We start from the raw sequence: 27,869 nt of genomic DNA, 5'->3' as shown, positions 1-27,869 counted from the left end.
TTCGGGGAAAGCACACTGGGTAACTACAGTAATCCATTCTGGCTTTGGGACATAAAAGATCTTCAAAGTTTCAAAGACACATGGAGAGAGAGAGAGAAATGAATACTTTTGCTTCTGTCACAAAGTTTGTAGCACTACTTCCAAACGACTGCAATAGTTGAATGATTTGACTGTTAATTCAGTTACCTTGTTCAAAGCTCAGGAAATGCTTTCTATCCAGGGCAGAAATTACAAAAGGTGCTGTCTGGGGAACACACAAGATCTCCCTTCTTCAGGCACACCTAATCTACAGCTGGAGGTAGTCTACTGCACTGACTGCCCCATAAAAAGGGCTACCCCAACACAAAACTAACCAGGACTAGGGAGGTTTTTTATCATTCTTGATATTATGTATGCAGCTTGCCTATTGGCATCAGCTGGACATTTCCCATACCATGAACATACACGCAGCAGGGAGCCTCCAGGTTTAACACTTCAGTCTAGCTCTTCAGCAGCAGCAGCCAAGTTAAACTTTATGCAAGACAAAGGGTCCATCTAACCCAAAATTCTGCCTGTACAATTTGGCAGTCCCTCCACCAGCCCCATGAACCACTTGTTCAGATTCTGCTACTGTTGTCCACTTCAATTCTTTACTATCCTACAAAATCACAAAGTAATGGAATTTACTCATAAATCCTCAGGGCCTTGGCCATCCAGTGCAAGAGAAGTGTGAAGCTTGAGAGAAGTGAGGGTAAAATGCTGACAAGCATGGAGTCTGTTTCTGTTCCCTCACCCTGCCTTATCTCCAAACAAAGCACTGCTGGGCAGCTCCCACTATTTCCCTGGATGTCTTTAGGGCAGAGAATGCTGTTCAGGGATATTCAGTGTCCATTACTTTTATTCTTTTGACCCTCAGCCTCCATCCCCCTAGACCATCCACAATACTTCAGGTTTCCTCATATCTGTGTATTCTCTCTCTCCTTTCAGAGGAAGACAGGATTCAGATCTGTTAGAGACAGGCTAACATCCATTCCTCATGGAAAAAACCCTATATAAATAGCACAGACGTTCCCTACAGACAAGCAAAGGAAGAATCATTTGTTTGCCTGGTTCTAATGTTCTCCTACAGATGTTACTTAATTTCGGCTGATTTCCTCAGATGGATGCAGTTTGCCTGTTTAATAATCTTCACTAGATCCCTCCTTCAGTACTTCAACTCTGAATGCTTTTTGCATCCACTGGCCAAAAACAATCATATATGTATTACCTTTTGCATGAAGATCCTCTTTTTAAGCCAGACTCCTCATGTAAAACTAGAGGGAGCAGCTGCTGTTTGCTGTCCACCCTCTATATACAAACCACGGTCTTCTATATATCCATCCTAACCCCTTTAGGTCCCATGTTCCAGACACTGAAGAGTTCTTCATATGAGAACATTGACGTCTACATGAAATAGAAAATGCCCATAAAAGCACCTCTAACATATGCTGGCTGGGATCCAACAAAGATCACAATGTCTCTAATTATGTAAGCATATTATGGAAACAATCTAATGCTTATAATATGCCTCTGGATGAGGGCGACTGTCACTCCTAAGAACAACTTCCACCTCAACTTTCCGTTTTTCTCCTTCAATGCAGTCAGCAAACACACAATGATTAAGCCAATACTTTACAGAAACCAAGGTGGGCTGTGTTTGACAGGCACGCCCTCACTCAGTGTAACTAAACTGTCAAGGGATAAGAAGGATAATTCAACTATGAATTAATGACTGATTAACAGATAGGAAGGAAGCAGCTGGAACAATTGGCTTTTTTCCCAAAAATGAAGGATCACTAGTGGGAGTCCCACAAGAATCTGTTCTGGGATCGATACCTTCAACATTTTAAAGCAAAATGTAGCTTACATGACAGACTTTGCTGACAAGGCTTAAAGTTATTCAAGGTTGCAAAAGCGATGGCCAAAGATCTGAAGACCTTAATGATACTGTTTAACTGGGCTGTAAAATAGCAGATAAGATAAAATGTAAAGCATAGTCTAAAAAAAAAAAAATCTATTCCTAAATTCATATTCACAATGATAAATTCTGAATTTGATACTACCTCTTAAAAGAGTGATTGTGAAGTTATAGTAGACAGTCCCACAGAAGTGCCAACTCAATGCTTAAAGATTGTCAAGTAAAGGCAGGTAGAAGATTAAAGCATAAATCCTAATACACTATATAAGTTTACAGGGTGTCATATGCTGAGATACTGTAGCCAGTCCTGGTTATTGCTCCAGAGACTATTGCTCCAGAGAAACTACGTTTCTCTGATCTATGCATCACTACCTCCAAACAGGAATTAACCTGCAAAAGGTGCAAAAAATCCAGCAAGGACAATGAAAAGGATAGTCACTTCTTTCTAAAACACCTGTGGAAAAATAACAAGCAAGGGATGGTAAGTAAAAAGGTTATCAAGCTCTAAGACACACAGAAGAACATGGGTTCTCTTTTCCACTGCCTCTTCCAATACAAGAATTACCAAACAAGGTATAAAAACAGCTAGAAAGTTCAAAACCAAACAAAACCAAGTGCTTTTTCCACACACAATTTGTTCAAGCCTTACAACACTCAGCCACAGGATGTTGTGGATGCTTCAAGCATACATAACTTCAAATACTGATCTGACAAATTCATAGAAGAAAAAACCCACTGGGGGCACTAAAAACAAATGTCACCTCTAGTTCCGGAAACCTGTGAGCCACAAATTACTGGAGGCTGGGAGAGGCATTTCCTCAATATACACTATGCTCTTCTCCAAGCATTTGCTTTTGGCAGCTCAGAGAGGCAGGATACTGGGCTAGATGGATCTTTAATGTGCCCAAGTACAGTCCTTTTTATGTTCTTATGTAACTAATTAAAAAACGAAAACATTAATTGTATGTACATGTCAGAATCATAAGCATAGAACATTGAAGGACGGGGTTTTCAAAGGCCTGAAGGTCAGTACAGTGATTAACTACTACAAAAAGTCCTTTTTCCAGCATTAGAGTAGCATTAGCCTACCCCAATCCCAAATTTGTGCAACTGGATGGCAAACAAACTGCAAAATCTGAATGTAATTCAGAACAGCTCCCTGCAGCGGTACACACTGCTGCCCTGCTGCAGCTGAGGGTGTACTACAGGCTTGGAAACAACAGGGCTACTTGAATCACAAGTGGCCCCAAAGGAAATATTTGTCAAGCTAGAAGCTACATCAGCGGAAATGGAGTAGCACACTGTCTTTTGCATCTCAGAATGCCCTTTCCACCACATCCACACTACCAGCTCCTGATGTTTAAAGAAATACTGAATTATTGATACCAAAGATAGAAATACTGTGAGTAGACTTACTTGTCCCATTAGTAAATTTGTCCAACAAATTTATTTCCAGTCGCTTACTGCATTCACAAAACTTCCACCACTTCAAATGGAAAAGGGGAGGGGAGATGAGACACCCTCCTTTGACGTTTGGGTGGGATCTTACACAGGTTGAGTAGAAGCTTTCTTAACTTTAGCTGCAAATCTCGTCAAGGACTCCATCACACTGAGTATTTGACAGCACATTAAGATCTGTTCCTACAAGCCAGATCAGCTCTCAGTCAGAGCACTCAAGCTAAAAACAAACTGGCAGTATCTGGTATTAAAAAGCCCTGTGCATCTCAACAACTGGCACTTCTGAATTTGCAGCCTTTCCTGTTTTGCAATGTTATTGCTGTTTTGGTGAAGCTTACCAAGTGTTCAGTACATTATATGATACGTAGTGTGCTCTGTATTCATGATTTGTAAAAAGTTTAGTTCATAGCTACCAAGGAGCGCAAATAATTTCACAGCCTTGTCAGAGTTGGAAGGGACCTCTAGAGATCATCCAGTCCAACTCCCCCACTAAAGCACGATCACCCAGAGCACATTGCTCAGGACTGCATCCAGGTGGGTCTGGAATATCTCCAGAGAAGGGGACTCTACAACCTCCCTGGGCAGCCTGTTCCAGTGCTCTGTCACCCTCACTGTAAAGAAGGTTTTTCTCATATTTAAATGGAACTTCTATGTTCCAGCTTGTGCCCATTGCCCCTCGCCCTGTCACTGGGAACTACTGAGAAGAGTCTGGCTCCATCATCTTTGCACCCACCCTTTAGATATCTACAGGCATTAATAAGATCTCACCTCAGCCTTCTCTTCTCCAGGCTGAAGAGTCCCAGCTCTCTCAGCCTCTCCTCATAATTTTCCATGTCAATATCATATACACTATGGTAAAACAGTAAAACAAACACCTTGTTATTGCATTAAATAGCTCTACTAACCACTGTTTTAAGGACAGGTGGGAAGAAACTAAGTCACCTCTCTAGCTTTTAGATTACATTTTTTTTTTTTGCCTGAATGAGGGTATTAGTGTTCTTTAATTGCTTCAGGAAGCGATAATCATCAAAAGCAGCAGCACCTCTTAATCACCAAGCTTAACAAGGCACTAGAGAATAAAATAAAAAATTAAAAAGAAATAGAGCTCTCTTCTTCCAAGGCCCAGTCTGAGAAAACTGTATTCAAGAGATATCCACTAGTTAAAGCCCAAATACAAGTCTCCTATAACTGAAGGCAATGTAATGCAGCTTTTCCAGAAAAAAAAAATAGTAAGTCATTAAATAACCAGAGTAAACCTGTGTATCTGCTACAATGACGTAAACTTATGACATCTTTTTCAGAAGAGAAGTCAAAGAGCTAGTTTTCCACATTGCTGCTAAAAATGTTAAAATAAAGCACCAAATCCTTGCATCCTGGGAGTCTTCATACTTGTGATGCTTTCTCACTCTTCAAAAAGCAAAAAAGCATGAGTTGCCAGTTCTAAACCGCTGAGTCTCATCGCCCATTTTTCTCTCTTGTGAAACTGGGAATACCAAAACACATGGAAACAGAAGATTCGTTATTGTGGGGGTGAAAGATATAAAAGTGGGCACACTGAGCTTAAACACTCTCACTTTTAACAAACGTTTCGTTTTCAAATATCTGAAAGGTTATACTGTCTAAACAAACCACGTTTCCCCTTAAGAATTAAGACCCAAAAAATGGAGGAAAATGCATCTTAAGTAACATCACAACTAGGAGTGACCTACAGAAGGTTACTGGCAAGAAGCAGCCCGTAATTATGAACATCAGCAAGCATGTCACACAAGCTGGATTGCACTGCATCCTCCCTCGCTCCTCCACCGGCACGCAGGCAGGACTTCAGGCCCCAGGGCGACCCCCCGCCACCCCCCACCCCACGTCACGCCGCCAGAACACGGACACTCCACCCGGTCTATCCCTTCCTCTGCCGGGGGCATCCACCTGAGGCGGCGAAAGCAAAGGCGAGAGGATGCTCGGAGCAGGCAGCCCCCGCCAGCGCCCCGCACGCAGCACCGCACCCCGCCCCGACCCGCAGCCGCCACCACCCCGCGGCCGCTCGGGAGCCCGGGCCAGGCGCTGCCCTGCCCCGCCACTGCGGCAGCCGCAGCCCGGGCTCCGGGGGGCGGCACCCCGGGGCTCCCCCGCCCGCCGCGCCACGCGGGCCGTGTCTCCATGCCAACGGCCGCCACGGCCCGGCAGGGCCCCCCCGGCCCCGGCCCCGGCGTTACCCTCTCCAGCGCCTCCCGGCAAGGCGCCCCCGCGGCCCTGGCGTCCTCCGGCTCCTTCCTGCCGCCGCCCCCCAGCAGGGGGGCTCTCCGCTCCGCCGCGCTGGCGGCCACCGCCCGCCCGGGCTCCCTCCGCGGTGGCGGCGGCGGCGCCGCCGCTTTGTCCCCCCGGGAGCGGCCCTTCCTCATCGCGGCGGCTCCTGCTCAGCGGCGGCTGCAGCACCGCTCGGGTCCCCGCGGCGCGGAGCCGGCCATGGCGCCGGGAGTCACGCACAGCCCGGGCGGCGCCGCCGCCACCGCCGCCACCTGCGCGCGGGGCGGAGGGACACGCGGGACATGCCGGCCCCGCCGCCCGCCTGTCAGCGAGCGCGAGCGCAGCGCCGGCCGCGCCCCCCGCCCGCCCCGCCGCGCGCCGCCTATCGCGAGAGCACCGGCCCGGCGGCGCGGAGGAGGCGCGAGACTTGGGCGGGGAGGGAGGGAGGGCGGGGAGCGCGCGGGACTTGTCACGTGGCGGGGCGGGAGGTGCGAGGCGGGAAAGGCGGGAAGGGAGGAGCTTCGGTTCCGGGGGGCCGGGCCGGGCCGGGCCGGGCGCTAAAGGAGGCTTGGGAGGCCGGGCCGGGGGAGCCCGCGGCAGCGGTGCCTGCCGGGGGGGCAGCGCTTCCCGCCCCGTCGTGGCAGCCCCGGCCAGCTCGGGTGTCCAGCAGCGACCCGCCTCTGCGGTAATACACTCGTACCTGCCCCGAAACGTCAGGTGAGCGCAGGACCTTCCCAGAGGTGTCACCTGCCGTGGGTAGCATGTGGGGAGCCGCCATGCTGCTGGTGCCGGAGGCCCCCCAGCTCCTCCGGTGCTGGGACCGGGACCAGGCCCCCCCGGGCTCGGCGAGAGACGCTTCCCGGGGCAGCCCTGCCGGAGCCCCGAGCTGAGGAGCTGCGGGAAGAGGTTTAGCAGCTGCCCCGGCGAGTGCTACGGCACGTGTCTTTAGGAGCAGATGAAGATGTAGTTCACCATCTCCTCGGTAGAAAAGGCAAACCTACAGAGAATCGTTACCTCGGGGAGTAATCAGAGCGTGGATCATCATCTCCTGTTTCATCTCAGTAATTCACACCCTCTCGGCGTTTTTGTCTTTGCAAATTATTTCCTGAGGGTGTAAGTTACTACTTTCTGCATTCGTTTTTCAGAGAAGCAACTTCAAAGTTGTCCTTTTTTTTTTTTTTTTTCATGATTACATAGTCAGGAACCTTGCAACTGCTGCAGAAAATAAAATATTCCTTCTCCCTTTTTACCAAGCTGACAAGGCTCTCACATCTTCAACCAGAAATCTGATTTGGTAATTTTTTTATTCCTTCTGTACAAACAAAGACAACAAAAATAAACTTTCAAATTATTGATGTAGATGAGTGGGAGGATTTTTAAATCATTATTAAGCATATTTAAATTCTTGCTGAAAACTATTTCAGGAGGCTGGATTAGTCACAGAGACCTTTTCTATCGTAATTGTATGTGATGGAGATGGACAGCCATGTGGAATTTCCCAGCTGGGAATCCTGCCCTAACTAAATGTGAATAATGCAAATTTATGGGATCTTGGCATCCGTGGTAATGTGAGTCTATTAGGATGGCACGGTGCCTCATCATAATTTGGCTGGATCTTTGCCCTGTTGCAACACAGATGCCAATTAGTTATTTGTTGGTTACGGCCTGTGGGCCACCTTGCCTTGGCTCACACCTGCTCACTTCCCGTGCCAAAAAAGAACTCAAGAACACGGGAAGGAAAGTCACAGTGAAAATCTGAATGACACTGCCTGTCTTTGGAATACATTGAAAACAAATCTTCAGCTGTTAGTTTTAGATTGAATTGCAAATAACCATCTTCTGGTTCAGTATTTTACTCAAAACAATTTAAAAAATGTTCTGATCACTCCGAATCAAAAAGCCATTTGAGGTTTAATAGGACATTTGGCTTGTGAAAAGATTGCATCTGGTTTGCTTCTGGATTATTTCCTTCTCTGTTTAATCTCTGTTTAATATTTTGGACTTGAGATGTTTGTCCAATATTTTTTAAACTAACAACGAGATTTCATGGTGAAGGAATAGGAAAAATACTTCTCATTTTACTGATTCTCCTGTATTTTTTCCATTTAGACTCGTCACTGAATGTGACCTGAATCTGCAGACCAATCTGAGTGACCTGATTTTTTTTTTCCATATGAGCCAGTTTTCTGAACATTTTTTTTTTTCCAACTTAAAATAAAAGTGAACGAATCATGAGAGGCTTGGCAGGGAAAAGGGGCACAGATGACTCAGGCAGAGGGTGGTGTGATGCCACACCTATGCTCACTGTGTTGGTCTCCAGAAATAATCTGTCAAAAATGATAAAAGAGTAATTAATAAAGCCTTATAAAGACTATGATTCCTGTTATCCAGACTAACTAACACAGAGCAAAAGCAGGGGACCACAGAGAGCCTGTGTAGCTCACTTACTGATACTCAGCTAATACTAAGTTCTGCTTCTCTTTGCCAGTTCCAAACACTTCCTTTCGCTGGCTTCCACCCTCCATTTTCTCCATGTAAAGAAGGTCTCAGCATGCCCTTCTGATCATGAAGGTAGCTGGAATGATGCTATCCAGGAAGAGTTCCCCCCCATTCTTCCCTAGCTGGTTTAAAGGGACTTCGGTAAGGGAGAACACAGAATCTAGTCCAGCTTATTCCATAATGTTTTCTGAAATTACATAAATCCATCTGCAGCCTTTTTATGACTGCTGAGCACACAGCTACAGCAATAATTCCTGGAGCTGGAATAGAGATACACAGCTTGAAGCTGTGAGGTTAAAACCTCTTTATTCCAAACAGAATAGCAAATGCTAAATGGTAGATGTTATTAGGATGCTGCTGAGCAAGAGAATTTCCTCTACAAAATGAAATACCTAACTTGATCTTTTGAATTCCTATTAAATTCAAACATGTAGGAAACCCCGTGCAGCACAAAACCCAGCTGATCACCTATTTTCATTGTTTCCAAGGGGGAACTGCATCACTAATGCCACCAAACAAGTATATCACTAAGGCTTGTCATTTGTCATTCTGCTCACATTACATACATAATCTTCACTCCCAGTATTTCTGCTCTGTACCAGCTAGAGGAAATGGCTGTAGTTGTTCTGCATGTGAAGCTGTCATGCACCTTCTGTTAGTGACCCAGTTCTAATGGTATTCACAGAGAAGTTTTGGTCTTTACACTGGAATACTAATTTTTGGCAATTGGCAACATGCAGTCCACCCAGAAAACAGCACAGTACTTTGGGATATTGTGTTATACCTGTGTGGAATGTCAGTAATTACAAGTAATTATACAGGGTTCATGTCATCACCATGACTCCAAGCTATTTCCCTAACTTCACCCCTGGGACAGCATTCTTCTCTCAAGATTCACCAAAAAAACCCCAGAGTGATACAACTAAACAATACCAGCTATGAGCTAAATAAAAAATAAGGGTAGAAAAGTAGATTCATGGACTGCAGGAAGAGTGAGATTTGCTAGGAAAAGGTTTTTCCAAGACTGATCAATTACTCTTTATAGAATGATGCATCATATTGTTCAGCAAAAAGCAAGACACCCACCTCTGCCAGGCCAGCCAAAAAATGCATGTTGCCTGCACAGCTGAGAACCACAGCCACAGAATACAGCTCCCACCACCACCCCAAAGCTCCAAGGAAATGGCAAAAATTACAAGATGTTTCAAAAGAATGCAGGGGAATCTGTAAGTCTGGGACCTTGACACAATCTAGGCAAAATTTACTCATGAACTGAGGTCTGCTATTTGAGGAGTTCTGCATTAGACATTTGGGTAATTATTAAAAATACTCATGTGGGAACTTTTTACATAAAGGTTATAAACATCATGTTTGGGGGCTCCAGCTAATCATTTTATTATGACGAATTAGGAAGAAATTTCTTACAAGAAGGTTATTCCATAGAAATATATTATACAGTGTATTATTCCAGTGTATCTTCAATGGAAACTGCTGCTATTACTCAGTCTCAGGTACAGAATAATGAAGTAAAGCAACTGACAACCTGGTCCAGGATGGCGATTACTACATCTAGGTGTAACAAAAGTCCAGTCCTAACTGGGTATGATTTGCTTTCCAGTAGTTATTTTCCTTCTTTATATACCATGAAGGACATTTATCCTTGTTTGCAGTGATGCAGTATGTCAAAATGACAGCTTTGCACTGCTGTAACCTTGTTCTAGATATCATGTTTACATCTGAGAAGTAAGTAGAATATGTAAATATGCAAATATATTTCAGGAGTTTAAAATATGGCTGTGAGGTCTAGGGAGAGCTTAGTGCAATAGCTAAATTAACAGCACTCAGCAACAGAAGCTCATCAGACACATAGCTTTAAAGAGGCAGAAGGAGACTGATGAATATGCTGCTTTCACTGTCAGCTTGGACTTGATTGTACAGCAGTTGCCACAATTGAGCTGTTACCTCTAAGTGCTAACAGAATACAAATTACATATCCGTGTAAATACGTGTATTTGTATTTCTGAAAGGTCCAGAAAGGAAGCACATGGGGAATAGACAGATGCTGGCCAGCAGGAGTAGCATCAGATCCTAACTGTTGTCACCCTCTCTTTGGGCACCCAAAAATGACGTTTAAGGAGAGCTAGGGGAAAGATTACATGTAGTTTTACTGCTGCTTATAGAAATGCCTCTCAAACAAGAGATGACAAATAAAAGCAAGCAATGGAAATCCAGTGGATGTGCAGTGGAGCTGGCATCAGGACACTTCAAGAGACTTAACCTTTCTATTGAAAGAGAACAGACAGAAAGGGAGAAAAACTGAGAAGAGATTTGGAAGTAAAAGCAGGTTTTGATCGCTACAACAGAGAGGGGAGCCATCTGAGGGATGCAGAGAGGGAGGGGACAATGTAAAGATAGGTATTGGGAAAAAAAATACCTTTCTGTGAGTGTTGTGGTCAATTTTCTAACCAAAGGTTCATCACAGAGCAATGAGTCAAGCTATTTACAACTAATATGACATGGATGGGAGTCATTCCTCAAAGGTGTCTGCAATGTCCACTACATGGACCTCAGCTGTGTGCTCCTTAAAATTCATCCATGCTGTGATACAAACAGGAAAAGCTCAGCAATGATTAATCTGGTGGTTTCCAGTCACTGCCTTTTAATATGTTGACCAGTATGACTTCACTGTTACCTTGTGCTTGCATTATTTGTTTTCTTTACAGACCTGTCAGCTCTTAATTTTGATTACAAATTGTTCAACATAACAATTAAAAAAGGCCAGCATGCTCACACAATGGGGCTTAGAGGTTGGCAGATCTGAGTTTAAGTACTGCCAGTCCTACCCTTCTCTGTTTGTCTCTCACACTGTGATATTCCACCCTTTTCCTCACAGCAACACAGCTCTTCTACAGCTGTGCTATAAACTAAAATTTGAAATTGATTTGGCTAGAAACACTGGGGGCAGAGGAAAGTGCTGGATTTCTTTTCGCTGATCAGTTTACCCATGTTGCAGTCAACATGGTTTTACCAGGGGGAAGTCATGTTTGACCAACCTTATAGCCTTCTATGAGGAAGTAACTAGGTGGATAGGTGATGGTAGAGTGGTAGATGTGGTTTATCTTGATTTCAGTAAAGCATTTGACACTGTCTCCCACAGCACCCTCGTAGATAAGCTAAGGAACTGTGGTCTTGATGATCAGGTAGTGAGATGGATTCTGAACTGGTTGAAAGGAAGAAGTCAGAGAGTTGAGGTCAATGGGACAGAATCTAGTTGGAGGTCTGTGACTAGTGGAGTCCCTCAGAGGTCGGTACTGGGACCAGTACTGTTCAGTATTTTCATCAATGACCTGGATGAGGGAACAGAGTGTGCCCTCAGCTGTGCCCTCAGCAAGTTTGCTGATGACACTAAACTGGGAGGAGTGGCTGACACACCAGAAGGCTGTGCTGCCATTCAGCGAGACCTGGACAAGCTGGAGTGTTGGGCAGGGAGAAACCTGATGAAATTCAACAAGGGCAAGTGTAGAGTCTTGCATCTGGGGAAGAACAAGCCCAAGTACCAGTACAGGTTGGGGGCTGACCTGCTGGAGAGCAGTGCAGTAGAAAGGGAGCTGGGGGTCCTGGTAGGCAGGACGATGACCATGAGCCAGCAATGTGCCCTTGTGGCTAAGAAGACCAATGGCATCCTGGGGTGCATTAGAAAGGGTGTGGTTAGTACGTCAAGGGAGGTTCTCCTCCCCCTCTGTTCTGCCTTGGTGAGGCCACATCTGGAGTATTGTGTCCAGTTCTGGGCCCCTCGGTTCAAGAAGGACAGGGAACTGCTTGAAAGAGTTCAGCACGGAGCCACAAAGATGATTAGGGGAGTGGAACATCTCCCTTATGAGGAAAGGCTGAGGGAGCTGGGTCTCTTTAGCTTGGAGGAGACTGAGGGGTGACCTCATCAAAGTTTACAAATATGTTAAGGGCGAGCGTCAGGATGATGGAGCCAGGCTTTTTTCAGTGATGTCTAGTGATAGGACAAGGGGCAATGGGTGCAAACTGGAGCATAGGAGGTTCCGTGTAAATATCAGAAAAAACTTCTTTACTGTGAGAGTGACAGAGCACTGGAACAGGCTGCCCAGAGAGGTTGTGGAGTCTCCTTTGCTGGAGTCATTCAAAACCTGGACAAGTTCCTGTGTGATGTGCTCTAGGTGACCCTGCCTGGCAGGGGGGTTGGACTAGATGATCTTTTGAGGTCCCTTCCAACCCCTAGGATTCTGTGATTCTGTGATCAGGTTGGGTGCACAACCCCATCTGGATTGTGACAGCACAGTGGAGGGAAAGGGGCAGTACAAGATCAGGGCAGAAAAGGGAATGTGGCCATCCATGATCCAGTATTGGCACCAAATGCTTTAAAACAGTAAAACATCACAACTTCCTGCAGGGACATCCAAACATTACCTCTATCCAAATAATTACCTGTAATAAAAGCAGAAATAGAAAAAAATAATAAGTAACCCACTAAGAAGAAATTTATCAAATACTAACAGTCAAAGTTAGAAACAAGATTGCAATTGGTTAATCCTGAAGTATACATCAAGCTGGACCCAGATTTTCTTTGTCACTTGTGAGAGCCCACATCACACCACACAGTCAGTAGCTCTCCAAGCCAAAGCCCATTCTTTGTAGAAAAAATAACAATAATGGTTAGTGGTTCAAGGAACCTCACAGTAACCGACTAGCAGAATGTGAAAGGCAAATGAAAGACTAGAGCAAAGGAAGAGTTTTCAGTTATTCTTTCAAGACGTGCTTTCAACTCAGTAATAAGCTAAAATAAGTAGGTTTTTGTCCCCTTTAATTTTGAAAAACCTAACATGGGGCTTAAAATAACATTTTTACAATGATAATTTTGTTGTTTGGGTTGTGATTGCCTTTTTAAACCTACTATTCATTAAAATATCTGCTTTTTGTTTCCCAACTGACTCAGTCTCTTGGTTATATAAAATTAGTGGTCCTTTTGTCATTCCTGTGACCTGTTGAAGAACTAGCTCAGCAACATTTGTGTGCTCAAATAAAGCAAGTAAGCCTTATTACTTTGTGCCATGATGTAGTCCTTACACAGACAAAATAAATGCAAAATCCCAACCTCACCAAAGGGAACAGAAACAAATCACACCTTAAATTCAGTAGTGTTAAGATTTGACCTCAGCTTTTTTTTTCCAGAGTCAGGAGTGCCAGACTGAGTCCATCTGGAGTGTCTCCTTTGGCATTCAGCTTGACTTGTGACATGATACATTCAGCAGAGAGACTTGTGAATAGCGAACTCTTTGTTCTGAAGTCTAACATAATTAAAGTTGAGAACATATACTTACCATGAAATAATGTGCCCTTGTTGAATCTTTAAATGCAGTTCTGCAAAGGACCTTCAGGAATGACACTAAATCAGATAACAACCTGTGCTCCTAATTACATTTCTTGTTACAGTTAACAAGAAAATCACTTCCAACTTCTGAGCATACAGGCTCACACTGAGATATGAGGAACAAACAGATTAATTTCATTAGCACACATTGCCATCTCTAATAAAGCTGTAACAGGCCAAATGTTCTCATTTACGCTCCTGAAACTCTGTCTCCCTCTGGTCACACCGTTGTTACACTTTCAGGATGCCAAGAAGAGAAATGGATCTGGCAACTGTCACTGGTTGGAAGTGCAAACAATTTTTCCCTTAACCAAATCAGCTTTGCAGAATTACCAAGAGTATAAAACTGTAAAAGTTTACTTCAGTGCTTAAAGAGATCTGACTCACAAAAAAGGAATCTCTGTGTTGAATTAGGATATGTCAGTTGACATAGTTACTGAACTGATTGCCAGAAGCTGGGAAGTAAGCAACTACCTTTATTTTTAAAACATTTTTTCCCTAATTTTCTGCTAATGGCTCTTACCAGAAGGAAGCTGCTCAGGTAGATGGCCTGAGAGATGAGACCTAGTATGGCAGTGTCTGTGGTTTTGGATAGATGCATACTTTTATTAGCATTATAGGCCACTATCAATTAGATCATCAGACGATGATAATAATCATAATTTACTGCTGTGGTGCCTGAATTGGTGTCTGTGGCAGTATCTTAACATGCTTTAACTCTTTTTCTTGACACCCTGCATGCTTAAACTCCAGCTCTTGAAAAGCTGTATAAATGTTACAGGGCACTGATACTAATGTTTGAATTAATGGCAGTGGGAGTCTTCAAAGTACAAGAACATCACTGAGTACCTGAAAATAACTTCACTTTTAACAAATCAAGATAAATGACCCATTCAAGTATGGGAAAGGGTAAGAAACTTCCTTTAACTAATTTCTCAGTATAAGACATCATGCAAAATAACTAGTCAGAGAATACTTGAAGAAAAAGGAATCAAGATTCACTTCTCAGGTGATGAAGATGTGTAGCTGAGATCTCTAAAAGCTCCCTAGCCTGAGCCTGCTTACATCTATTGCTAACCAAAGCCAAGTCTGAGAAATCACAAACATATGACAGTTTTCCTTCCTGCTGCTAGAAAGTCTGCCTAATCTCCCAGCAAGTGGTCCCATTTGGCTCATTCTCAAAGCCTGAAAGAGATCCCAGTTTCCTATAGCTTAATATAATTTGTGTGTCAGTTCAGTGAACAGAGGCATTACAAGAAATCTCCTGGCATGCTTACACCTTTACAAGCATGCATATATTTTAAATAAACCAAGCAGCAAGGCACAGATCAGGTACGATTCCTGTGTTTTTTACCAGGATGACTAGCCCATTCCGTCATCACAGTGTTGAAAGTGACTGCTCCTATTCTACAGTGGTCATTATTTTACATGAATCCACAGATCCCCGTGCTGAGCAGTACACATGAATCCTCTACCTTACAGATCAGTGAGGAGCTCCAATCATGCCACATGAGATGAAGGTGTGGGTAAGAAGCCATTAGGATTGTTTCTGTTTCTCCTATAGTTGCTTCACGCCTTTTTAAACTTGCCTTAGTTAAATTCATTCTTTAAACTTGACTTCATTAAATACATTCTGGAACACAAAAATTGCTCAGTTCCCAGTGATCTGGAAGTGGCTCTTTTCAGGCCAGCAATGTTTTTGCCTTCAGGCATTTACTAGAGCTGGAACAGGAAGCAGTTCTTACAGCTTTTAGAGATTGTTTTATGAACATGCTCAGTGAGTTTGTTTGATAGGATTCATACCACACTTCCACTGTGCCAATGTTTGTTTTTTCAAGCAAAAAAGGTTTGTAAATAATGGCCCCAGAGTATTATCAGACAAACCAGTGTTCTGTTTTAAACATAAAACAAACAGATGCCACTACCCTTATGCATCTAAATAATTGCAAAGTAGTTAGTGGTAGTGCTCTTTACAGTACTCAGTAAGATTTGAGCTATGACAGTAAATGCAACTATTTGGTAATTACCATGTTTACCTTATACAATTCTTTATGTTCAAATGCAGAATCCTCTTTGCATAAAGCAGATCTCACAATGAAATCCAGCCAGGAATCACTGTCAATGGTGCAAGCAGCAGTTCCTTGTAGTGCTTGTGACATCGGTTGGAGAGTATATATGAGGCAGGTAGAGCAAACAGCAGCAACTTATAAAGGGATCTCGTGCACCAAAAGCCAAGACCTGGGAATCAGGAGGCATGGATTCTCTTACAGGGGCTGCAGTAAAATTACTGTGTAAGCCAAGGAAGCCATCAGATCTACAGTCAAAATTAAACCAGTCAGGCTGAAGTATGAAGCATTGTTTTTAATGTCTTTAATTCAGTGAAGTCCTAATCTGTGATAAAAGGCTCATGAAACTGTTGTATAAATGAATCTAATAATTAATAATAAAAGGATTAATTGAAAAATCAGACAGTGAATTCGTTGTATTTGATATATAGCAGAGCTGGGGTTTTTTTATTCTAACCTATGTTTGTACATTTCTCTTTATCATGTCGACGTTTACAAGCAATAAAAGGGCATTATGTGCTGGTCATTGCATCTGCTTTGTAGGTAAATCTATGTTAGCATTCCAAAAGGTCAAGGAACTTGTCCAGGGCAAACAAATTCTGGAGCACTGATGCCACATGGTGTGTATATAAAGTGGAAAATGAGAAAAGCAATTTGCTGTGTTCCTGTTCCAGGGAGAAGTATCACCCAGAAGAACAGCAAAAGAGGTGAGAAACTGGAAAGACAGTTTTCTTCTTCAGTAACATGTTTTCTTTATATCTGAAAAGTCTAGGTACATAGAGCAACTTCAGTCCTTATTCAGCCAAAATTATTCTAAAAAGATAAAAGGAATATTTAACTAAAGAATGAAGGGTTACATTAATAACACGTATAAATAATTTTACATTGAATTATGAAACAGGTTCTGGATTTATCTATATAGCTCACTAATATGTAGTCTGTGTTTAAATAAATTTTATTTTCACAGTCAAAACATTTTTACCTTGGGTATTTGACCAAACTCTACAGAAGGCAGAAAATAATGGATCAGATTCTTAAGTATAAACTATCATAGCTTCAACAAAAGTAAGTTATCACTGTAATTTATCCAGCTCAGGTGCTGACCACTGCTAGCTCACATGCAGCTGTATTAAACATGTAATTTCCAAGTGTGCAACACAACTCTGCATGTTTTAGAACTAATCAATCTTTTCTTCAACTCCAGTGAAGCAAGGGAATGTCTCCTGGAAGGGTTCAAAGATAAATTCAGGTCGGTTTAAGAAATTTAAAATAATTTTCTTAAATATTGAAAATTACTACGTTTTCATAAATTGCCTAAACTATTGAAGTCATTTATCACCTGCCACTAAACCTCAAAAATATGTAGCAGAAGAATAAGTGTTCAGCTATAAGCAAAAAGAATGAGAGAACATGTGTCTTAATATTTATGTGTGCATCTTTGCTGAGCATATTTTATTTGATTATATATGTAGCTTTTGTTAAGCAGTCCTTCTTTTTAACACTATGTCTTCTCCCAGACAGAAAAGGATATAAACAGACTTTTCTCCATACAGGAAAAAGTACAATGCTGAGGTTTGCTGTCACCCTCTTTGCTGTCATAACATCATCTACCTGCCAAAAATATGGATGTCTGGAAGGGAGCACCCACAAACTGAAGCCAAGTCCTGAGGCAAATATGCATGAATGTGCTCTATACTCTGAATGTAAGAGTGGTTTAATTTTTATCAAATATAATCTAGAAGTACCCCTTTGTATTCACTGATTGTTTTGGCAGTTCCCTTAATTTCTCAAAAATATGTAAGGTCCAGTATATATTATATTTGTAAAGCTCCACTTTGCTGCATGCAAACCAGGAGTAACATTCTGGTTAACAAACTTAACTGCAAAAGTCTTTTTTACCTCATTTATTTTCTTTTAAAAAAATCTGTTGCCGTTTACTTTTCTTGTAGTTCCATCTTTTAAAAGTTTACAGCAAAAAATGTATTTGGCATATTGTGATTAAGTATAAAAATTAATTAATTGTAGCAGACACCAATTGGGGAAGGTAAAAATCAAAATTCTAGAGCGAGTATAGTATTCATAGCATTTCTTCAACTCTTTTTCTATGTTTGGTAGCTTTCAAAGTTAGTATATATCCCTCAGGATGTAACATCTGGCAGAACTGGGGCTCTCTGGGCACACCTTGAGAAAGCACTGTTAATACCAGTCCACCTCACCTAGCATTTACGCTGCTACTTCCAAAACCAAAAATGTTAGAGCTTGAGTATATCTTATAGTTAGTACTAAGATACTTCATCATGTTATGGACCAAAACAGATTTATTTCACATCTTGAGTCTTCCAAATATAGTATTAAAGAAAATCCTTATTGCGAGATCTCTGTTTCATTTTTATCAGCTTCCTGCTGCTATGCGGACTTCACAGAGCAATTGGCTCATTCCCCAGTAATTAAAATAAACAACAGCTACTGGAACAGATGTGGGCAGCTCAGTCAATCGTAAGTCATCTTTCATGTTCTCTGTGTCCTGGTTCAATAGATCTATGCTGTAGCCGCCACACACCTAGGGGCAACTCCCCATGGAGTTGCTGATGGACAGTCCCTAAGCTGCCCTAGAGATGATGCCACACAGCCTAGTTCCCATAATCTTTTATCTGTACCTGACCAACATCTCAGCCTCTGGCTCTTCTCCTCTCACAAAAGCCCATGAATCCCAAGGATTCATGCCCTTTTATCAAGATTCATGCCCTTTTATCAAGAAAGGGTTGTATTTTTTCAAATTTGCTTTCAGTATGGAAGCAGACTGAGCAATGCAAAGAAGTCATAAACCCAGTAGGTAACAACCACACCTCTGTAGCGCTCCAAAGCAACCATCACATACCAGTGAGGGTGACCCCTAGTCAACACAGAGCAGGCTTCTTCCTTTGTTTAGAAAGCAGATCAACTAGATGATTACATCTTACAAACAGAAGACTCAGAAGGCCAGAAACTAAACTTCTGAATATTTAGAATAAAAATTCTTGTAGTCCTTTGGGGTTTGTAACCATGAAGAATGTCTTCGTAATTAAGATTTTTAGTACCACGTTAGATGTTAGAGCTGTGAAACATGGCGAGTTATAGAAATCAAAGAATGAAAGTACAAAACAATTAAGCAAAAACAGATGTGGAAAAGTAACAGCCATTGCCTGCCACTCTCAGAAGAGCAGCACCAGTTTGCATTTTTAAGTAACTTCAGCTGGGCTATGGGAAAATCTAATGATTAGTGTAATCATGAGGCTACAGCACAGAAGGAGTTTTGTGCTATAGTTTTAACCTACATTTTATTATTGCCTGAAATCATTCTTGCCAGGAAAACTCAAGGCTTCAAAAGTTTATGGAAAGCTTACACAAATAGGGCTGAAATATGCATGGAAACATTTCTGTACTCTTTAGCTGGTTATGGTGATTGCACAGTTGGAGCCTGTACACGATGCCAAAGGAATGAGCTTGGAACATAAACATAATCCGGGCAAAAGGATGCTTTTCTATGTTTTTCTCCTGACCTGTAGTATTGCATCTACATCAAAGCAGGTTTAGAAGGCTGAGGCTGTAGCCTTGATGCTGAGAAAAAGGCTTATTTGTGGCTTCTGTCACCCACCACAGCTGTGAAGATTTTGCAAAGAAAATCGAGTGCTTTTACCGGTGTTCTCCACATGCCACTCGCTGGATCCATCCCAACCACACTGCTGCTATTCAGTCTGTTCCATTGTGCCAAAGCTTTTGTGATGACTGGTAGGTTTACTTTTTTATCCAGGTTTTTCTATTTACCTTTAATATGCCTGTTGTTACTGAGTTGTTAAGGAGCATGGTGGATGAAGCCCAAATCTCCCAATCAAGTGGCACTAAAATTCAATGGTCTTGCACCGCCTTTATGTCTTTTCTCTTGTTCTTCTTCATTTCTTTTTTGCCATCTCTACTTTTTCCTCCTCTCAACCTCCCCCAAAATAATAATGACAGGAGCTAAAGGAAGGATGGAGTCACTAAACTCTGACAGAGCTCAGTGTCTCAGGGACAGCACTGTCCTGCTCTCCATGAGGATGCAGTGCAGTGGCAGCAGAACCGTCTGATGTGCCAAAGGACCTCTCACCACCTTGGCAAGCACTAGCAGTAGGGAGGATCTACCCACCCTTTGAGAAGTCCAGGCCTCTGAGTCAGCATTTATGCAGTTAGCATCTTAAATCTAAATACTTGATCATGATATATCTCTTTGGTATGTATAAAATACACTAGGAAATCATTAAAGCAGCTACTTCCTGTATGTTTTTGATTAATTCATCCAACAAATTAGCTAAATTCCTTGATTTTTCACCCTTGGCCTTTTCCCTTCCATCATCCCTGTCTCTAAAATCACTTTTAAAAGTCTGATTCTCAGAGAAACTTGCAGCTAAGTAATGTTAAAATATTAGTAGCAATGACCAAGCATAATAGCATTTAATTTTGCTTCCCAAAATACACTATCAGGGAATCACATTACTTTTGAGTGCAAGGCATGCAGTGGGACAACCCAGCACCTGTCTTTCCTGTCTTGGGGTAGGAGCTTTATACCCAGCTGGGGTACTGAGATTTTTTTTCCATGGTCCATATCCAGCATACTTCTCTTTTCCCTCCCTTCTTCCATGTTTTGAGATGTTGGATCTTAAATCATGTCATAATGTGACGTATCTGTCTCAGTCAGTACCACATGAATGTTGAGCCCAGTAACATCAGTAACTTGTCTGTGTGGTTAGATTGGTGTGAAGTGTAAGTACACACAGCACAGGCTGTGTTCACAATGCAGGATTGTAACTGCTAGCATCCCTTGAAAGTAATGAACTGTGAATGTCTGAATCCCTTAGGCTGCTCTGAAAATCACAGAAAAGTGGTTTAATACTTCTAAAAAATGTTACAAAATAGCTTTTTTTTTGGAAGCACAGAAAATACAGAACACACGGTAACACACATTAGGTTCTCCCTGTGTGGTGCTTTCCCTAGTGGTTACACAACTTGAATATTATTGACCTATGGGTTCATTTTCACTCTCATCTGCTCTCCAAGGTCCAAGTCATGTATGCAGGGCAGCTTTTTGCTAGGATTTGTCTTTAAATATGTCTCCATTGCTTTGTGCCAGAGAAGGAAACAAGCAGCACAGCTTGCATTTGTAATGGAAGACAGTGAGAAGGACTGATGTGTTTCTTAGCTTCCCTACAGCTGCCTCTAATGATGAATTTCCTTTCTGTGTTAGGAAACTCCATGTGCCTCAGGAACAGATTTGCCATGTGCAGTCTTCCTAAATTTTGTAATCTTCTAAACTGAATCCAGATTATTGACCTCCTTGAAGATAAAGACTGAGACCTTGAATTTGCCTCAGTACACAGAATCTCAAAGCTCAGAACCAAGTATTACCAAATTTTGAAAGCATTTGGATAGTAGAGATGCCACTGAGCTTCAGAATAGATCTAACAGGCAAAGAAATAGGATACCAATATTAAAACAAATGTATCCCAAAATAAGTAGCACACAAAGACATCACCCAACTGCCATACCCAGTGAAAGTGTAAAGACAAAGGAAAATATACACTATAAGTTTAGTTTGCATCCTTGAACTGGTTTAAGCCAGCCTTGGTATATCTGAAATTTATACCAAAGTGTATATGGTGGGTCAACATTACATAGCAAAACCCTCCATGTCCCCAGGGTATTGCCAGAACCTCCAGGTAAATGGTGTTTTTAACTTTTGTCGTTGGGGAGTCTAGGTGTTTGTAACCGAGAGCTGCTGGACAGGAAAAAATGGACCCTTTTCCAGCATAGTGCCCTGGCAGAGAGCAGGCTGTACTCCAAACCAGCACTGAACAATGATCTATTGCCCCTGTTGGCATCAGAGATGCCTGGCCTGAATCAAAAATGTAATGATGACCCATTACCATGCATGCTAGTTTGTGTGCCTGCCTAATGCCAATGTCAAACCCATTCCCTCACCCTGCTTAAGGCCTGAGGCTAGAAAAGAGCCTGGACAGAATTCCCACTCTTTCTGGTGATTTAAATTAACATTTTTTCATGTGCTATTCACTGGAGTCCCTTTAGTGTTCAGTAGCACTGCTAGTGATGTGACCTACTTTCTCTACATGCCGTGAGTGCCACGTCTGCTGCATATTGTATGTCTTTGTGGCCAGAAATGTGCAGAGGATTCTGAAGGAGCAGTGACTTCATTTCAAATAAATCCATCTGACTAGCTTGGGGCCTTCCTTTTCTTCCTATTGTCTTAGGATTCCTTGCTCCCACTAGTCCTAAAACTATTGCTTTTGAAAGAGTGCGATGTACAAGCCATTTTCTGATCCACCTGTGAAAGGCCCCTGTGCCCTTTCAAAGAGAAACAGCTAAATCTAAAAAATGGAGGGGGGTGAGGGGGAAGAAAAGCTTTAAAAAAAATATCCTGCCCATAGTGCATAGGAAAGCAGTGTGTTCGGGGAGTATGTTTTAAGTATTTATGTTTATGTTTCTCACACGTTTCAATTGATGTTTGAAGAAATCACAGGTTTGCAGACAGCAGAAATCAGACTTTTCATAAGTCTTAGCTTTTCATAAACTTAGCTTCATAATTACTTCCATTGGGATAAAGAAAAGCTCTTAACAATAGAGCTATGCCTTGCTACCTGCATATATAACAACAGTCAGGCAATAATCATAATTAGGAAACATCTCATCTGACAACTCAATAGGTAATAATTAATAAAAATAGAAATACTTTCATAAACATCTTTAATTCAGACTCCTGAGGAACCGTGAAATACATATTCATAATTTGAAAAGTATAACTGAAGGTGACACTAATTTCAGAAGAAGCAGTCCTGCCCTCTCTCAGCCCCAGGGGCTGCTCATTGCCCATTTCTGACTGCAGATTCATGGATGAACATGAGAATACATGTCCCCTGCCCCAGAGCTGTTTAGTTCAGGCCCTGATTACCCTCCACCTGTTACTGCTCTTTTTCCCTCCAAAAAACCCAGAAAGCCCATGTGAATGTTCTGCAGTTGTGCATGTCCTTATCTTTCTGCATGTGGAAATGCATTGCAATATCTACCTAGTTCTTGTAGCTCTGTGACCACATGACAACCTCATATTTCATTTAAAAACGTACATCTGCAGCCCACGTGATAGCAAAGTAGTTTTGGAAACATGACCCTGAAGATTAAAAATTACAAAATATATCTAAGGGCATTAATTATAAATGCTATGCTGAACTGCATTAAATTTTTGAAAGCTGTGCCTCATGGTTTTGGCACTCAGTTACCTGTGTGAATAGTTTGCCTGAAGCCACTGAGACTAAATTTAAGTAGATGTTAACTGATCTGCAGAAAATTATCCTTAAGAAAGGTAAGAGCCAAAAAGTAGAACACAAAAAGAAGTGGAAGGAAATTATGTAGGATAAAGGAAAGTCATGAGATCTTTCAGGTCATAGACCTGCCAGTTGCATACCATATTCGTTCCAGGCCATTTATAGGCTTCTTTTTACATTACCACTTACAAGTTAAAAATAACTTACATTTAACATTTTGGACTCTATGCCCTACAAGACTGTTACCTTTCCTGCTTCACTTCAAGTTCAACTTCTCTGAAAACTTTGTTCTGAGGCTGATAGCCTAGTAGTTTATGTGCATTTGCTATTGTGGATTTTCCTTATTTTAGTGAACGTCCCTCATAGCAATTCCTTGCCCAGAAAATATCTTTCTTCCTTTCCAGTATTAATTCATAAACACAAACTTTCCCCACTTCTCCCTCAAGTGACAGTTCACTCTTAGCCTTCCTGTGCTCTGTCACAATATCGAACATCAGCATTCATGAAACTCCCACAGTTTCCTCTACTTGGTAACATCAGCCAACATAACCAAGCAGCAAACACTGCCTGAATGAGGGTTGCTCCCCAGAACATGAGGCCTTTAGTTAAGCCTGTGAGTATAAAATGTGGTGGGTGAACTGTTTAGTTTTCATTGGGATTTAGGTCTTCCAGGCCAGCTCAGAGTTTATGTATATGTCAAGCTAAGATAATGTGCACATTTCTTGAAGATCTGTTGCTAAGCTGCACTGTGCAACTATGCACCATTACTAGCATAGCCCATGTAGACTATCTGAGTTGAATCTGAGTCCACTGAAAAAAAAAAGAGAAAAATAACTGTATCTTCCACATTAATCTCCATGAAGGTATGAAGCCTGCAAAGATGATTCCATATGTGTTCGTAACTGGCTGACAGACTGGGAATGGGATGAAAACGGAGTAAACCACTGTAAGAACAAATGTATTCCGTACAGTGAGGTAAGAAAACCTGGTCAACTGGAGCAGAAAAAAATGGCAGTAAGAGTAATTTATATTTTTTTTCCTGAATATATGGGTGTAAAATGCTATCAGATTAATTATTTTTGCTTCAGCAGTTTCAAGTCATGCCTAGATCAAACTTTTAAAGTACATGCATTTTAAAATATTTATATTTATGTAGATCACTTACTCTAAGTATATATACATGTAATTAATCACTGTTCATTTAACTTGTGAGACAGATTTCAAGCAGGATTGATATTTTAACCATTGTAGAGTTTATAAAGTAAAACATGTATGAGCTTTGTTCACACAACAGAGACACTGAGATGCATTTTATAAGGTTCCTTACATAATGTGAGGCTTTACACACCTCTGTAAATGTGCAAAAGTGTATAAAATGCAAACTGACAAGACTTACAGGAGCAAGGTTGCCTGGAACCTGATCTACCAACCTTTCAAGAGTCAGGTAGGACTTTTTGTAGTAACTCAACTAAGTTTAGCATCAGGACAATATAATACAGCTCTAAACTGCAACACTTACTTGAATATTTTTAACAGTTGAACTTCACTGAGTCCATGAAAACTGTCCAAATTGCAGAAGTAAATTAAATTTAACTGTAGTGCTTAGGGAGTGGTAGTAAGGCTTGCAGAGATCCCTGATTCATTCTTTTGAATTCAGTTCAAGTGCACGTGCTTCTAGAAGTCAGTTCAGTAACTGATAAAAGTGGAAGTCACAGTCCAGTGAGTGCAGGATTGCTGTCTGCCTTGCAAGGGTGACACTGATCAGCAGACTCAGGAAGGTGGCCAAAAAACAAATGAGCTGTGGAAACTTACAGCTTAGTTTTCCAGATGTGCTAAATCATCAGTAGTTTCAGATGAAGTGAAAAAGTAAATTATAATATCTGTAAACAATCTCCAGTCCCTGTTCAAGCTCTCCCTGGTCCAGAGATAGGAGTTTTTTTACCTTGAATTCCCTTGTACTTATTTCTTGAAGAAAATACACCATCTGCAGGGAAAAACATGCAGCAAATCCAGAGGTCTTATCACTTGAAGCCAGGCACAGCTATTCCTATACTAAATGGAACCACACCCTAAACTGCCCATGTTTTTCACCAAAAATAGGCTTGCATGGTAAGTAAGAATAAAGATGAAGTTTCTTCAGAGAAATTGAAAAAGCACATTTCCTATATGAAAATTACATGATATACAAACACTAGCCTCGCTTGGTTTGGACTCAACTCATGGAAAAGAAAGTTGCTGTTACCCAGAAGCACCAAGGGTTCTCCAGTGTCAGCTCACTCTCAGCCCATACGGAGAAGCAATCAGCAGCCCTACATTTGACATACCGAGTGGCTTTGAGGACTATTTGGAACAAATGCTGAATATTAAGAATGCACAATGGATCATAGCCAGTTTTAGCCTGGCTAAAACGAGGCACATTTTGTCATTGTTCTCCCAGCTGAGTGCTCCCCAAGCAGTGTTAATGCACAGACTAAACATTTCCAAGAAGCTGAAGAATCAGAATCCTTTAATTTAGGGGCATGTTTAGTAAACATGCTGTGTGCACTTTTTGTTTGCTGCAGCATTGTGGCTGTGCTCTGACCTTTAAGCAGAGTCAGGAAGAAGGTCAAAATAAAATCATTAATTTATTAAGCAAAAGAGCATGAAAACATGGTACAGAACCTGTGGGACACAAGAATTTAATGTAGCCATGTCTGTTGCATGACAGACCTAAAAAATCCCACATGACAATTTTAATACTTCCTGGAATGATTGATTAAAAGCAGGTGGAAATCCAGGAACTGTACAGGAACTGGAACTGGAAGAAAATGTCTAATACTGCTTAAAAGCATAAGAATAGTGGAAAAGAAACAGCTGAGATCTGACTGCCCTGAGAACTAGATGCAGCAACCTTTTCATTTCTGACCCTGCATTGCTCCCAGTGTATTAGCCAACCTCCACATTCCTCCTCCAACTACTGCAGCATCCATGGAGCAAGCCCTGGCTAGAAGAGATGGTGTGAACTGAAAAGCTGTTTTACAGACTACAGAGTCTTTGGGGCTATTTGGAATAGGGTATGAATAGTGTGAATAATATTTTCACAAAGGATACATTTCTAAGGTAAAAGTTGTTATTATTATTTCTTCTCATCTGCCTTCCTGCACAGGACAACATAGTTTTGCATGCTGGGAGACAGACAGGCATCTCATAAGAAGAACTTGCTGTGGAAAACAGGTGGAGTCCTACTTCCACATAATAGACTTAAATCTGTAATTTAATTTTTTTTTTTACACAAGAGAAGCTTACATGCAGAAATCTCCCATCCACAGAGCACCTTCTCCAAGATTCACAGTGTCAGATTTTCATATGAGCTGACAATGGCCATAAACCAGGACACTATCCAGAAATTACAGCACTAAGAGAAACATTGTAGAATTAAAGAACCAGCGTCATGTGCAAGGACTGCTTGTACTATTACAGATGAAATACAGCTCCTTTCAGAGAAATGCTGATGACATGGTCAAGGTGAATCAGTCAGCAATGGAGTCCAGCAGTCCTGCTGTCTGATCCGCTGTTTCAGTCATTACTACTCCCACTCCTTAATTCCCAAGGCTTCTGCTCCTGCCATCACTCCTACCCCCAACTTCATTCTTAGCTTTGCTTCCAGGAGTACCTAAAGTTTCCTTTACAGAAACAGAGAAGATTGAACCACAAACACATGGAGAAATGAGGCAAGATAACAATTATATCCTGCTCACTTTGGGGCTGGACATATCTCCTAAGCTAATGCTCATTAGGCAAACTCAAGCTGGGCGGACAGAAGGTTGTCACAATGTGAGCTGGACGAACAAATACCTTTGTTGTGTGATTGTACAGGTCTTATGACACAGGCTTTACAAAATTATTTAGTACCAAGAACAGGGCATGTTCACTTGAAGACAGTACAAGAAGTTTCAGTTTACAATTACTTAAGCCAGAAAGGCCACTGCTCTGCTGGACACAGCACTTAGGAAGCTTAAGAAAACTCCATTTCTAAGTTACGTCCCTTTTTTTTTGTGAGTTCTTGCCCAGTCATGATGTACATTGCAGCACGCACAGTGAGATCCCACAGAACTGTGACTCCACTGGGCTGCCTCTAACCTGTAGATATAAAGATTCCCGTATTCAAAACACTCCATCTGGCGCCTTCAGCACCACTCAGATCCTGAGATATGTCAGAGTGTCCTGGCATGCTACAAGTTGTACACACACAGCTTTGGTCTGTCAGACCCAGAAAGCTAGCTGGGCTGCCAGCCCCAGGGTGGAAACAAAGGGCTGGCTGTTGATCACTTTGCACTTTGTGCAATCACTTGCTCTCCCAACAGGCAAATCTCTTTTGCCAGCAGTGGGACTGGATAACATTTCAAGATATCTCAGAAGTGATGAAGCATGGCACACAGAAAGACAGTGGATAACTGCAGGCTGTGGGGTTTTTTTAACCTAGTGCCAATTTTTTTTTAAGGTTTAAATATTTATCAATTTAATACAAAGAGATTTAAACTCAATTCTTTTAAAATGAAATTGATGCATTTCTTATTTGACACACAGATGTATGCAAATGGGACTGACATGTGCCAGAATATGTGGGGGGAGTCATTTAAGGTGAGCGAATCCTCCTGCCTCTGCTTGCAAATGAACAAGAAGGACACGATGGCACTGAAGTATCTCCTCTCTGAGAGCTCAGAGGAAAGCTCCAGCATCAGCAGCAGTGAGGAGCATGCCTGCCAAAAGAAACTCCTGAAGTTTGAGAAACTACAGGGAGAGGAAGGGGAACAGACAAGATAAATGCTGGTGGATGTATGTCAGGACAAGAGAAATCTTCATGGAGGCTGGGCTCAGGGAATCATGCCAGCCTGCTTTATGCCTTACTTCCTAGAACATAATAAATCAATGGCTGGTTGTATTAA

The 27,869-nt window shown here is 41.9% G+C and overlaps 2 protein-coding genes and 1 long non-coding RNA gene across 8 annotated transcripts in view; 1 reads left to right on the top strand and 2 right to left on the bottom strand.

The window, feature by feature from the left end:
• The window catches only part of MAST2 (microtubule associated serine/threonine kinase 2), a 181,711-nt gene extending 175,779 nt beyond the window's left edge, over nucleotides 1-5,932 (bottom strand). For 3 of the 5 annotated variants that reach the window (XM_051624429.1, XM_051624430.1, XM_051624431.1), the window contains exon 1: nucleotides 5,605-5,932. In XM_051624429.1, the coding sequence (XP_051480389.1) occupies nucleotides 5,605-5,790 (186 nt within the window). In that variant the 5' untranslated portion in view covers nucleotides 5,791-5,932. The remainder of the gene's footprint in view (nucleotides 1-5,604) is intronic. The other 2 variants (XM_051624432.1, XM_051624433.1) reach the window with 1 other exon arrangement.
• On the top strand, nucleotides 1,040-27,869 carry LOC127386844 (riboflavin-binding protein). 2 transcript variants are annotated; one of them, XM_051624438.1, is made up of 6 exons: nucleotides 1,040-1,046; nucleotides 17,152-17,301; nucleotides 17,995-18,094; nucleotides 19,238-19,366; nucleotides 23,808-23,919; nucleotides 27,511-27,869. In XM_051624438.1, exons 2-6 carry the CDS (start codon nucleotides 17,163-17,165, stop codon nucleotides 27,745-27,747), a joined length of 717 nt encoding a protein of 238 aa, XP_051480398.1. In that variant the 5' UTR covers nucleotides 1,040-1,046; nucleotides 17,152-17,162; the 3' UTR covers nucleotides 27,748-27,869. The 2 variants fall into 2 exon arrangements, with proteins under 2 accessions (XP_051480398.1, XP_051480397.1); XM_051624437.1 differs by lacking the exon at nucleotides 1,040-1,046 and adding an exon at nucleotides 16,266-16,305.
• The window catches only part of LOC127386846 (uncharacterized), a 29,096-nt gene continuing 8,291 nt past the window's right edge, over nucleotides 7,065-27,869 (bottom strand). Inside the window, exons 2-3 of the long non-coding RNA XR_007889995.1 lie at nucleotides 15,569-15,770; nucleotides 7,065-7,962 (exon numbers count right to left, since the gene is read on the bottom strand). This is a non-coding gene — a long non-coding RNA (uncharacterized LOC127386846). The remainder of the gene's footprint in view (nucleotides 7,963-15,568; nucleotides 15,771-27,869) is intronic.

This window comes from Apus apus, chromosome 7, assembly GCF_020740795.1.
Source record: "Apus apus isolate bApuApu2 chromosome 7, bApuApu2.pri.cur, whole genome shotgun sequence".
Lineage (NCBI taxonomy): Eukaryota > Metazoa > Chordata > Aves > Apodiformes > Apodidae > Apus > Apus apus.
Note: the sequence above shows the minus strand (reverse complement) of the source record. Positions and strands in the feature narration are given on the sequence as shown.

Coding starts and splice junctions, on each gene's coding strand:
- LOC127386844 (XM_051624438.1), top strand. CDS start 17,163: ATGCTGAGGTTTGCTGTCACCCTCTTTGCTGTCATAACATCATCTACC. Junction 18,095..19,237: donor TGTGGGCAGCTCAGTCAATC/GTAAGTCATCTT, acceptor CACCCACCACAG/CTGTGAAGATTTTGCAAAGA. Junction 19,367..23,807: donor CAAAGCTTTTGTGATGACTG/GTAGGTTTACTT, acceptor ATCTCCATGAAG/GTATGAAGCCTGCAAAGATG.